The 13,927-nt window shown below is 44.6% G+C and overlaps 1 protein-coding gene across 3 annotated transcripts in view; it reads right to left on the bottom strand.

The window, feature by feature from the left end:
• Nucleotides 1-13,927, bottom strand: part of MTX3 (metaxin 3) — a 212,767-nt gene that overhangs the window by 183,143 nt on the left and 15,697 nt on the right. For 2 of the 3 annotated variants that reach the window (XM_086960729.1, XM_086960731.1), the window contains exon 2: nt 2,670-2,754. In XM_086960729.1, coding sequence (XP_086816855.1) covers nt 2,670-2,754 — 85 coding nt within the window. The remainder of the gene's footprint in view (nt 1-2,669; nt 2,755-13,927) is intronic. The other variant, XM_086960730.1, reaches the window with a different exon arrangement.

The raw sequence follows: 13,927 nt of genomic DNA, 5'->3' as shown, positions 1-13,927 counted from the left end.
GTAAGTTACCACTGGGCGCTGAACTTCTCATGACAGACCACTATACCATATGTCTCTGGCATACTGCTGATAAGTATCAATTCCTTTCAGCGAGATGTATCTCTTACTGCAGCTGAAGCCTGGGAAAACTCAGTGATAATTTACTTGGAAGACTTCTTTTACGACAGGGCTCTTATTCCGTTTGAAACTTTATCCACACAGTTTGGTCTTCCTCTAGAACACTTTCTACTTATTAAGTGTCTTCTTCTAACATTCACCCCCACCTGGGCTATAACAAACACAGAACATCCAACTCGCCTACTGGTGCAGACATTATTTATTATAGGCACAGGACAAAAGTTAATATCTTGGATAGCCAGATCCATTTCAGTTCAGACTGATGGCCCATTAGCGTCGTTGTGATTGAAATGAGAAACGTATGTAGGTGGCATATTTACACAAAAAGAAAGGGAGAAACCCATTGCTCATCCACACTAAATTTCAAGAAATGCCAAATTCCAATACATACAACAAAATATTCTGCCTAGTGCCGACTTGACTGCCAATAGGCTGAGTAAAATATACGTAAATATATATACTTGGAAAGGGTTTTTAACATACAGAGTATCTTGGGCGCTCTGCCTAAAGTGTACGCAATGCTTGTAGAAGCTGTAAAGGTGGCTGTGGTGCAACTGGCGAGCGGGAGACCCTATTACCGCTCCAAAAGTGTGTTAGAATTAATCAACATACACAAAAACATAATATACAGAAATGCCTATGCACACACACTAAACGTCATTTACAGTCGTGTCACAGTATAGACACACAGTTTAAAAAAGCCAAGGACAACATAACATAACAATGAAATTTCCTTGTGCTAGTGTATGTGATTTCAGATTTTATTTGGTTCCACAACCAGCCGACACGTGTTTCGTCCCGTGAGAACAGTGTTTTCGCGACTCCTCAGGGCTACGGTACAGAAACCGAACAATGAAAGGTCGCCCCACCGTGACCATAAGTGAGGAGTATCTTCGTAGCAAAGCCAAATGCGACAGTGAGTCCAGAGGATATGTATTCACACCAGAGTGTTTCCTCGTTGATCACGAAGTGTAAGCACGACTCTCATCGGAGATCGCACTTAAGAACGTGTAGCTCCGTGCAGTATGCCCGGGATATGTGGCGAATAATGGCCTGGAGCGGATAACTCCAAATCTGGGTGTGTTTGATCAGACGAGTAGTTTTGCTGATCTGATTACTCCCGGGTCGCCGTGTTCCGAATTTGGAAAATATACGTAAATGCCAGTTCTAACTGCCCCGCTGTGATTCCCCTGGAGCAGACCTAAGGCATATGCTCTGGGATTGCTCAGGAGTTGCCTCCTACTGGAATGACATCTAGACTGACTATACTATCGACCGCTACTGCCCATCGAGACCTAGAAAGCTGTATATTGGACTTTATACACACCGCAAATCTGCAAAAGTTGCAAACAAATTTCTTGACCTGGCCTTCCTGCCAGCTAAGTTCTCTATTACCATGACATAGAAATTCTAGTCACTGCCAGTGGTGTCCTAGTGGCAAATACGGTTTTACCCTGGGCTCCAGCAGAATCTACTTCTTTGAGGTGAGAAGAAGCTAGAGGCTTACAGAAAAACCCAATTGCCAGTTTATGGGATGACCTACTGGCCTCATTTACAGAAAATTTAAAAGACGATAACTGAACTCAAGAATACACACTTAGTTCTCTCACAACCACATTACTTTAGTTTATCGTAATTTACATGATCTTCACAAATGCACAGCTGCTCGTCAGCTTTCTATCACTGTTCTCCCATTAAGCGATGGTTCCCTCCCTCTTGCAAATACACTAACTCCTTTTATATCATCACCAGGCCTGCTTTCACTGTTACTGCATTCAGTTTTCCATTTGACTAGCATTTTCTACTAAGATTAAGTTATATGCTATATAATGTACTCTATATAAGACAGTTTCAATGATAATACTGTGTACCTCCATGCATATTATTTAGCTATTGATATTATTGTCTTGCAATGCTACCTCCAATATGCACCGCATTTATGTTACGTCTTACAAAAAAACAATGAAAACATTTACAAAAGGGATAATCTTGCGGGGAAGATAACAACGCTGACAGAGAAATTCAGGATTGAGTTAAGAAGGATACATCTTTAACATGGATGGGACTATAAATTCATATCTGTAAATTAGGATTTCCTTGGATAGTGGCTCAAAGGCAGGGCTGAATAACAGGAGAAAGGGGGAAATGACCTGGCAGTCTTTACAGAATATGTTGTATTGGACATTGACAAATGAAATGAAGCCGTCTCCTCCACCTGGACATTTTATACGGGCTACCATAGCCGGTCTCAGACCTTTTCACAATCAATTGCTGCGGTTATCCATGAGCAGGTGAAATGTCTTGCAATGGTTTGTTATTACAGATCAGCCTTCTGTCAAAGGAGACCTATCATTGACAGATCCAGTTTGTTCTGGTATGGAACAGGAAAGGTACATTTTTTCCAGTCAATTTATCTGACCGTGGCATGCACTGTATTGTCAGTCCAAAAAACATAATTAAACATTTAATGCATACATTTGAAATCCACTGAAGCGTTCAATGCTTTTTATCAGACGTCAACTTGCAAAATATAACAAAGACATTAAACGTACTTAAATTGCCATTACCGTTTGGACTCTTCCAGCTGTGATCTACAACATCCACTATCACAGGAGCGCTAGCAAATCTAGCATAAGCCTGAAATAAATTTGCAAAAAAAAGGTACATCAGTAAACTTATAGTAGTGTCATATGTACAGCACAGGATCTCTTCGTTCAGCGACCATCCATAGAAGCGGGATTGAGCAAAACAGAAGCCTTAGAACTTAGCCCTCTTTGGGGACAAGTCAATCATACTGATGTTACGCTGAAAATAGCATGCCACTTGTAAGATTTCAGAACCAAACACTTTGGCACCAGTATGATGACTCCCACTGTAATGGTAATTTTTGGAAGAACAGATTGTGAAAGTAATTGTAGACAATATGAAAGCCCTGAATATCTGGAAACTGAACCATTAAACTTGGTGGTTTGTCTTTTGGCAGCAAATGAGTATGGAGTGGCCAGACTTTTCATACACAGAAGCCAAGGTCACCGCCTGCAAACTCAAATAGAACAAACCAGACCTCAAAGGATTTTCAATTTCTGAGCTAATTATTTGGGATGTTCAGGTTGTAAGAAATGCAGGCGGATTTGTAGAAGCTGCATGATTAGAATAGAAGGTGCTGTTTCACTGCTTTACTCACATGTTTACAGATTTAGATTATATACTATCCTAACACAATAAGAGGCAAACAGTAACATTATTATATCACACTTAATCTCACCCAAATAATTAAAAATCTACTTGTGTAATTATGCATTTGACATGAAATTCTACTGCAGTTTGTCATTTTATCACATTTAATGTAACGTAATAAATCAGTGAATATCGACTAACGTACCTAGCATATTGTCAGAGGTCTTTTTGAGGCCGAATATACACTATGCCTAACCAATTTACTTTATTATTCAGAGAAATCTTTTGGAATGATTCAGGCGTTGGTGGGCGGGTACTCTGTCACAAACTTGAGGGGGAATCCCATCTGCACCTAGCAATAGCATTAGGGTATAAATGCATTTGTGATACGGCGGTTGCGACATCAGTCATGTTTGTGATGGAGTAACAAGTCCTCCAAACTCTAATTCAAGTCCTTCGTCCTTTCAGCTCTTTATCACTTCTCTTTAACAATGAATCCACAATCTAAAGCCTCTTGTTTCCCACCTCCTTTCCTTCTCGTGTGGTGTCTACTTAACTTTCCACTGGATAAAATTGAATCCGCTGCTTTTCTCATGTAAACATATATTTGCAACCCACGCCACATAATCAATTATCGACTGCTTGATCAACAGATTTTAAATAAAAGCTGCAGATTATTGTGTTTAGGTGTTAACTGAGGTGACAGATCGTGTAAATATTCCAATTCCCTAATGGATGGACTGATGTAAAGGTTTTTTTTGTCAAACTTTCTTTATGGAGTTTTTCATAGGGCACAGCGCTAAACAAAGGCAGGAATACACAACGAGAACATGAGAAGTATACGTCTGAATGCAATTAGTACATACAGTTTCCAATATGTAACGACATCCTCCTAGCAATCAAACAGTTCAATTAAAGCATTGTCATCGAATGATCTGTCTCACTGAACCATAAAAAGCGCCCATCAAAATCCCCCATATAACCCTAAGCTATAAACCATGAGTGAGGATACTGGACCTGTGTGTTGTGCGGTGGGCATTGCAAAGCAGGCCTTAGTCCTACCAATAGGACCTCAGGTAGTCCCAGGGTCTTCACCAGTTCTCTTATGATATTATATCGGAAAAAGGTGAAGTGCCCGAATACAATTACGGGAGGCCGTGAGAGTGGAAGGCCAACAGAGGAAGGTCGCCAGGGGACCCCAGGTATATTCAAGGTTTTTATAGTTATCCAGGAGACTATCAGCCATTCTCTCTCTACCACACCCTGGCATGCCACTGGGTCACCGAGGGTGCCTTCGTGTTTTTCCAAACAGCCACGAGCACTGTCTTGGCCGCCCCTAGGCAAAACCACATAATGGAGTGATCTCTTGAGGTTTGGCAGTTAAGGGTCTCATCTCATAGCCCAAAAAGAGCAAAGCCTGGTGTACATGTGATCAGGTACCCCACTATGGGCCAGATGTAGGTCACCAATTACCGGTCGGTAACGGCTGATTTCGGCCGTTACCGAACGGTAATTGGGTTTCTAAGATGTAGGGGGCCAGAATTTTACCAAATCTGTAAAGTTACTGAATCGGTAAATTTACAGATTCGGTAAAATACCGACTCAGTATATTTACCGAAACAGTAATTCTAGATGTAGGTGGCACAGTTTGCAGTGCCACAGGCCCTTAGGAATTCTTATTTTACCACCCAATCCTATTGGGTGGTAAAATACCGAATTCCAGTGTACATGCACATCTGTGCATGTACACCTATGCCATGTGACACACTGACATGCCCTTAGGGCATGTATGTGTGCCACATGGCACAGAAGCCTGCAATTGGGATGTTACAGGATGTCAAAGTGACACCCCGTTCCCCCTGCCAGGATTCGGTATTTACCTTTTTCGCAGAGACACAGCGTGAGAGCAGCAGCCAAAGCAGGACTTTGGAATAGGGGCAGACTTTAAAAAAACAAACACTGGACGCCACAAGCAGCTACTCCTCGCGTTTCCCGCTTCGCTGGAAACGCTTGCATTGGGACCAGCGAGTAGTCACTGCCTAATTGACTACATCTCCCATAAGGCAGTGGGGGACCTTGAACATCGCCCGCAACGCCCAGAGCCGACCAGGTGCTTCAAATTAGCACCGAAGGAAGAACTTTTGCGAAACCTTTTTCGCAGAGACACAGCGTGAGAGCAGCAGCCAAAGCAGGACTTTGGAATAGGGGCAGACTTGTAAAAAACCCCACTGGATGCCACAAGCAGCTACTCCTCGCGTTTCCCGCTTTGCGGGAAACGCTCGCATTGGGACCAGCGAGTAGTCACTGCCTAATTGACTACATCTCCCATAAGGCAGTGGGGGACCTTGAACATCGCCGGCAACGCCCAGAGCCGACCAGGTGCTTCAAATTAGCACCGGAAACGCGCATCGCGGGACGAGCCGGGCGAAGCCCGGGCAAAGGGCGGGCCCTCTGAAGCCCTCAGAGGCTCGAGGAGGCCGGGCTGGGCCCATACTCTAACACGTTGCAAAGGATTATTTGGGTATACTCTTTGGTTGCTTAACCGTCATGGCCGCGACTCTTGATAAATCCACACCCGTAAACGTAGGGGGGATTAGTAAAGGTACATTAGACAACTACTTTACTAAGGTTGCCTCAGATTTAGAAAGGGAGAGTGCTTTGGCCGAGCGTAGGGCTGAGCGACGTCGCTCTATTGAATGTATGAAAAGTAGACCTCCCTTGGACTTTTTGCATCAAACCATTTCATTTGATGCAAGTTCCCACACTGAAAACGAGGACCCTTTATCCACAGATAGTGTCCCTATACTCTTGCGAGACACGCCCCCTCTACTTGATACTTCTAACACTTTGTACATGGATAATGTATCCCTTTCTAGCATTTCTATCATAGGAGTAGATGTGATAGTTGAGCCACCTTTACTAGTAGTTGAGACCATTAAAAAAAGGTTAGGAAACCAGCCACGCTCAAAGTTCATGGTCCGCCACCAAATAAAAGAAGAAAGAGGGGTGGCGAACCGCAAAGAAGCAAGATTAGCCACTCAGACTTTGGTAAAACCATAAAGGCCACTGTAACAACTGCACCCACCTCAAAATCCACTGTAACAACTGTCCCAACACTAACGGCTCCTATGGAAACAGCACTAATTCCAAAAGCCCCTGTATTGACTGTACGAACTCCACCAGGTCTAGTTAGTCCTCTACACTGTCGGCCTAAGGAAGCACCGTCTGCTGTCCCTCTTGAAAGTATTGAACACTTAATTAGGTCATTTATATTACCCATAATAGAGATGTTGAAGAGGGTAGAGCAACGGCTGGGGAATCTAGAACTGGCTATAAGTAACAATGCTGGGTTACTTAAGGACCTTGTGAAGCCAGTGCCACCCCCCGCAGTTATAGTGCCATCTCCTACCCCTGTTGCCCATAAGGGTACAAACAAAATTAGCAAGCCTATGAACCCTAAACAACACACGGCAATACCCCCTAAATCAGTCCAACAACCAGTACTGCATGTTGCTAGTGAAGCTCTGAAGGCAAGGAATAAACCTTCCACAGGAAACATGCGAGATGAGAGGGGAACTACCAGCCCAGTTAGGGCAGAGAAGCATAGGGGGCGCCAAGTTGAACTACCCCCAGAGGCGGTTCCTTTTGTGGTTGTGCTCACGGGAGTCCCGACATTAGAGGATGGCAGGAGGGAAGGGTTTCCTCAGCTAAAAAATAAAACCATGCACTGGCTTAGCCAAAACCGACCACTTTCTTTTAATACCAATGGAGAGATTCTGCATGTTCGGCGACTCCCCTGGTTGGGAAGTAGAGTGAAAGACATTAAGGGGGACCTAATTGTTATCAATTTTAGAGATCCTAAATTGGATTCCAGGGAACGTTGGTAATTCCATCGTTCCATGTGACTTGACTTATTTTTATCCGAGATCTCTAGTGACCCCTATAATCTACCCTGGGGCTCTAGCCTGCCCGCAGATCAAAACGTCTATACCATCTAACAACCGGTATATGATGCATGCACCTAATCATATGACTGCGGAAAATGTATTTGGTTGGGATACCGTACCTTTCAGGAGCCATAGAAACGGAAATAGGAGGATGGACCATTTGTTAGGAAATAGGAGGATGGACCATTTGTTACCATTTACCCCGCTGGAAGTCGCAAACCGATTCGATGCCTTTTCAGGCTTTGATGACTGCGATTGACAAACGGGGCACCCTATCAACATGCCACCTGCTACTGAGACCCAAGATGCAAATGCTAAACCAAGCCCCCTAGCGCAAGTCCAGGCATCAGAACAAACTACTCATCCAGCAATTGCCACTTCTTCTGATGACCGACATCTACTGAATTGTGAGCCTAAGCTGGGGACAGATCTTAGCCCTTTTGTTATCAATGACCTCTCTGGTTCTTTGGATTGTGAACCAATTAAGCAAGACTTGTCGGTTGCCCATGTCAAAATCCTCTCTTGGAATGTGGCGGGTTTTAAGAGTAAATTGCCCATTCCAGAGTGGGGCTCCTTTATGGCTTTACATGATATTTGTATGTTGCAGGAAACCTGGGCGTTAAAAGAAAGTAGTGTTCAGGGTTTTGCAACATACGATGTCTTGGCAAGTATGGGTGAGAGAGGTAGGCCTTCGGGTGGGCTGTCCATATGGGTTGGTACGCACCTAGGAGTTAAGGCATCACAAATCCCAACTAATTCACTGGATGTCCAGTGTGTATTGCTGAGTATGAGTACTGAGTAAAACGCATCTTTTCAGCAGATAGCTTTTGTGGGAGGAGGGGGGACAGCCACTTCACTTGTCATAGCGCGGGGACACGCCAGTGGCGTAACCAGGCGCTTAATAAATGTCCAATAATAATAATGTCAAATGGGCCAAATATTGCTTTGATCAATGTATACTCAAGGCCAGTTAGGCGGGGCCTTGAGTCAGAGGCTATTAAAACCTTGTTAACCTTCATTCAGTCGATTGACTCCTCCACCGTGTTAATCCTGGGTGGAGATTTTAACTGTCACTTTGAGCCACTCATGGATCCGAATCTGGGTGACCCTGATGAGGTTGATTTGCTGTGGGCCATCCCTGAGCCACTGACTACCCGGGTCAAGGCGTGGACCCCTCTAGTTCTGCAATTCCAGTCATTTGCGTCAGCGACATCATTACGAGCATGCAACGGGAGGGTGGAGCATGATAGACCAGGGAAAGACCCGTTTAATCGATCAAAACTCAGTACCTCAGTAATCGATTATATCTTCATAGAGGCCAGGCACTGGGACAGGCTGTATGAGCTCAGGGTCATTGAAAGATCTGACAGTGACCATAATGCCCTGGTCCTGTCACTTAAGCCGGGGAGCTTTGGGTTGAAATGCCATACTCTGGTTGAACATTGCGCCACTGTGCCTTTAATAATAACAAACTGTAGGCGTAGGGTTAAATGGCCAGACCTCCAGATGTCCACTAGTAAACTCGCCGAATTATATGAGACTGTCATTCCACTCATTGAAGATATGGGGAAATTTGGCCATCTGGGTAGGGCATCTGAAATACACATTCAATTGGTTGCCATACTAAAAAATATTTTGTATCCAGTGAGAAGGACAAACCAGCCCCGAACCACGACTTCTCGATGGTTTAATACCTCTTGTCGGAAGGCCAAAAGGCCCTTCTTACAGCAATAAAAACCAATAACAGGGAGGCCCATCGCATCATGTATAAAACGGCAATCTGTGATGCCAAGAAGAAACGGGAGGCCACTATGTGGAAGGAAATGGGATCTGCACTTAGATCCAAAGACTCCAAATTATTCTAGTCCATTGTCGCAACTGGACTTAGTGGGCATACCCCTGCACTTGCCCCCAACATTGCCCCTTCAATCTGGGAAAGCAACTTTTGTGCTCTTTATGGCACCTCTGAGTTTGATGGAATGCCTGTTAGTACTCTTGAACTCCAGCAACCTCAAAGTGTCAGCGGGGCTGAAGAGCGGGGATGGTTAATTGCAGACCCCTCACGCTTCGCCCCAGTTGAACTTTTTACCTTGGCTGAGGTAGAGACAGCTATAGGTAAATTGCTTCCTAATAAGGCTCCAGGTTTGGACAAATTGCCAGGGGATTTGTTTAGGACACAACCGAAAATCTGGGCCCCCTATTTGGTTGTTTTATTCAATGGCATTCTGCAGGGAGACGACCTGCCTCCTACCTGGTTAGGAGCAGAAATCATGCCTATTCTAAAAAGGGCTGCCCATTAACCCCCTCTAACTATAGACCCATCAGCCTAATCGATACATCTCAAAAGCTGATGGGGAGGGTTATCCTTGATAGGATTCTCGGGGGGATCGAGGAAAATGGGATATTGTCTATACTCCAGGCAGGCTTTAGGTCCGGCACCTCCACCCTAGATCAGATATTTCGCCTGCAGGTCTTGTACTGGAAAACAGCAAAGGTGGAGGGTGGCAGCCTCTACCTTGTGTTCGTGGACCTGCGGGCAGCATTTGATTTAGTCCCGCGTGATAAATTGTGGAGAGTACTAGCAGACCTGGGCCTCCCGGCCTATTTGTTAGCCATTCTTTCTAGGCTACATGTAAACAACTTTGCCCAGGTCAGGTGCGGTAGGCATGGAGAACTCACAGACCAATTTCCTCTCCAAAAAGGAGTTCGCCAAGGGTGCGTGTTGGCACCAACGTTATTTAGCCTCTACATAAAGGGCCTTGTGGAGCATCTGAATGGTGTGGTAAACAATGATGCCCCTAAATTGGCTACAGGTCGAGTGACCGCTCTGATGATCGCAGACGACACTTTGTTGTTGTCTAGAACATCATCGGGCATTCAAAAAACACTTGATGGCTTTGTGGAGTTTTGCGACCTTCGGGGATTGGAAATCAATTTAGAAAAAACAAAGTTTATGATTTTTAACCCCCCTAAGCGCGTACGCCCAAACCCTGTTTTACATGCTACCCCCTTGAAAGGGTTAAAACATTTGTTTATTTGGGTGTCACTCTGACCGAGAATTTTGATTGGAACATGCAGATTGCTAAATCTACACTCAAGCTATCCCAGTTAGCGGGGGCATAAGTAAAGTTTTTAAGGAGTCTACTTTTAGGCCGGTGACCCCAGCCCTGGAGATATATTGTCACCAGGCTAGATTGGCAGCAACTAATGGGGCTGAACTCTGGGGGCACAAGCAGATAACGAATCTTAAAAAGGTGGAGCTGTCTTTTGTTAGAAACTTAGTTGGGTTACCATCTAGTACGCCTTTGATCCCTCTTAGATTTGATCTTGGCATGCTGCCAATAGACGAGATCACAAGTGCTAGACCAATTATGTACTGGAAGAGGTTGTGGTCAGTCCCTGAATTGGCTGCGTACAGAGCGGAATTCTCTGAGATTTGGTCTCTTCTTAAAAACAAAAAGATCCCTTGGCTGCAGCATATTAGTGCTGTTAGCACCCAGCTAGGTTTTCTTGAATTGTGGGAAACCCCTGAGATCTTTTGCCCCGGGATATCTAAGAATGAACTCCTTTCTCAGATACGTATGTTAAATTACCAAACACTAATGAGCTCTGCATCACTGGGCACGCTGACATCTGAGTTTCTCCTAGTTAAACCAGAACCTAAAGTTGAGGGATTCATGGACCTAATTGAACCCCCAGTTGCTCGAAAGCTATATCTACAGTTAAGGCATGGCACTCTTCCCATTAGGTCCTTTACATCTAAATGGTTAAAACCCAACAATGAAGTTTGCCCTGCATGTAGCTACAAAACTGAGAATGTAGCCCATGTACTGTTCTTCTGCCCTGCCTATTCTGCAATTAGAAAATGCTGGTTAACACCTATTTGTAAGAACTTGGGACTTTTGCATTTCACACAGGCCTGTAGGATATTGACTCATGATACTCATCTCCCATTGTGTTTGCGGTTTCTCGTTATCTATTTAAGATGTGGCGTAGGAGACAACCTTTTTTAACTTAATTGCTGTATATACTGTTTTAATGTCTTATATTGCGATAACTTCTAGTTTAATTCTTTCTTAAACATTTTATGATTATTTATTGTTTGTGCTGATGTATTTTATATGCACTTTTATGGTCTTTTGACCGAAATAAAGTTATCAAGCAAGTATTTACCGAATCGGTAAATACCGATTCGGTATTTCCCATTGATTCCTATGGCCTTCAAAGCCCATAGGAATCAATAGGAAATACCGATTCGGTATTTACCGAATCGGTAAATACCGAAACCTACAGATTCGGTAATTCTAAAATAAGAATTACCTACATCTGCGCCCTTCCTACTTACCTACTCTTAAATACCGAATCGGTATGATTCGGTATTTAAGAGTCGGTAAATAGGAATTACCTACATCGGGCCCTAAGTCTTTAATTTGAGCTAAAACGTCAGACCAGAAAGGACAGATTATGGGAAAGTCCCACCATATGTGATGAAATCTCAGAATAACTCGCACCCTCTCCAGCACAGGTCAGCCATGTTGGGTAAATTCTTTCGAGTTTAGTGGGATAGAGATACCAATCATACAGAATTTGATAATGGGGTTCTCTTATCGCCATAGTGGTTGAACCTAGGCAAGTCACACCATAACTTCCGCCATTGCTCGTCAGAGATCATTTCCCCTAGTATATGGGTCTAAAAATCTATGTGACATGGACGAATTTTGGGGGAGGTATCAGTTAAAAGTGAGGAGAGAGAGGAAGGAGATAGTACGTTTACCCCTCCCCCCTCGCTTGCCTTACAAATTTCTCAACTGGAGAAACATTTTTGGTGGCTGCTACTCTCAAGTCAGGATGGGGAACTCAATGTTTCAGTTGAGTGTAATGGTGTCTCTCAGAATTTGGTAAGCCAAAGTCTTGTTGGCATTTTTCACAGGTCAGAATCTCCCATCCATGAAACAAGTCAGAAATGGTAAGACACCCTCCTTCCCTCCAGGATTTAAAAGGGCCCGGTGTAAGTGCTGGTGAAAAGGCAAGGTTGAGATGAATAGGAATCACTGGAGAGGGGAACGTAGCAGATGCAGCCAAGTGATTCATATCATCCCATGCTTTTTTTATGTGTTTATTAAAGTTTTACACATTGTACAACATCAACTTCAAATGTGGCTCCAAGCATAGTAAGACATGAGCATGAATACAAGTCAAGTTTTTGGGTGAATTGACAGTGCCTTCAGCTCTGGATTGCCCATCGAGAAAATGTATACAGCAAACACATGAACAATATTTCACAAAAGAAAAGAAAATGGAAAAAGAAGAGAGAAACTCTGGAGTCTCTACAGGACATGAGAAGGTATGTGTCTTATGAGCAAGGGGTATCCAAGGGGAGTTCCCATCAGGGGTACCACCCAAGCAGGAGTTGCATCCAGACCCCAGCAGGGGACTCTTCCATGGTAGACCGATGTTGCTGTCACGAGTCTGAGTGGTCAGGCCCGATGTGTATCTCAGGCAGGGAGTGGTATGTGTTGACTTTGAACCCACGGGTCGCTGTGGGTCTCAGGGGCTGCCATCATACTTATGAGCATGTGTTCGCAAGCTTGTGTGTGGATTGTGCAAGCACGAGTCAAGGTGAAGGCGCATGGTTTTTGGCTTCTACATTAAGCAGTAAGGTCTCCCAACAATCCCCACCTGTGTGGGACTTCCCTGTCATGCAAAGCAGCTAGAGAGTGTGGGCTTCCGCCCAGGTCCATGTCAATAATACAGTAAGCCAGCGCTGGAGGTTGGGGTGGACGCCTTTCATGCCATTGTTACTTGGCACTTGAACAATACAAAGACCGGGTAGAAGATTTTATCCCCTTTCACTTGGAGGCATAGACCCAGCAGGCAAGATTCAGCCGTGGGTGCCATCTCAGTCATGAGGCTGTAACCACTTGCCAGATTGGGTGTAGCACTGGGCAATCCCATACCATGTGGTAGAACCCAGCTTTCTGTAATTTACAGTGGGGGCATTTAGGGCATAATGCCGAGAACATGTGCACAATGCACCGGGTTGGTGGGTGGTAGAGGTAGGTATGATGTAAATAACTGAATTGAGTAAAGTGGAATCTAGGGTTACAGGATATCCCCTTCACCAACTGAAGAATGTGGGCCTAAGCCGAGTCCAATAGAGGCTGCTGCAGCACTCTATCCCACATGGAGCATGTCACAACTGCATGGTCTGGAGGGGCAATATTGAGTGATGTGTAAAGGGTCGTGATGGCATGTCGAGCATTGTCAGATGACAGCACATGTTCAGTACCGCTGTGGAAGGGGGCTCTTTATCCCCGATGTTGCACGTTTCTCACAGCGGATGTTGTATGGCAAGAAAGGTTAAAAGCTGACCAGCACATAGTCTTTAAGTGCCCATGATATCCTGGAATGACATGGTGGTTCCTTCATGGGAAAGTTCCCCTAGTTACTCCACTCCTGCATCCCTCCAGGGGGTTGAGTCGGCGCGATGAACTAAAGACATCAATCGTGGCAGTTCACAGATGTCAATCACTGGAGTATTGAAGGTGGGGGCCTCTAGGGTGCACGAACATGCGCCAACAGGCGTGGGCCACTGCCATCAGTCTCGTCTCACAATAAGGACAGACAATGGCGTCAGACAGCTATGTGTAGATACTCGGCCCCCCACCCCAACACTTTAGGAATGA

The sequence above is a fragment of the Lissotriton vulgaris genome, chromosome 3_1 (genome assembly GCF_964263255.1).
Source record: "Lissotriton vulgaris chromosome 3_1, aLisVul1.2, whole genome shotgun sequence".
NCBI classification, from domain to species: Eukaryota; Metazoa; Chordata; class Amphibia; order Caudata; family Salamandridae; genus Lissotriton; species Lissotriton vulgaris.
The sequence above is the reverse complement of the archived record's forward strand: the minus strand, read 5'-3'. Positions and strand labels throughout refer to the sequence as shown.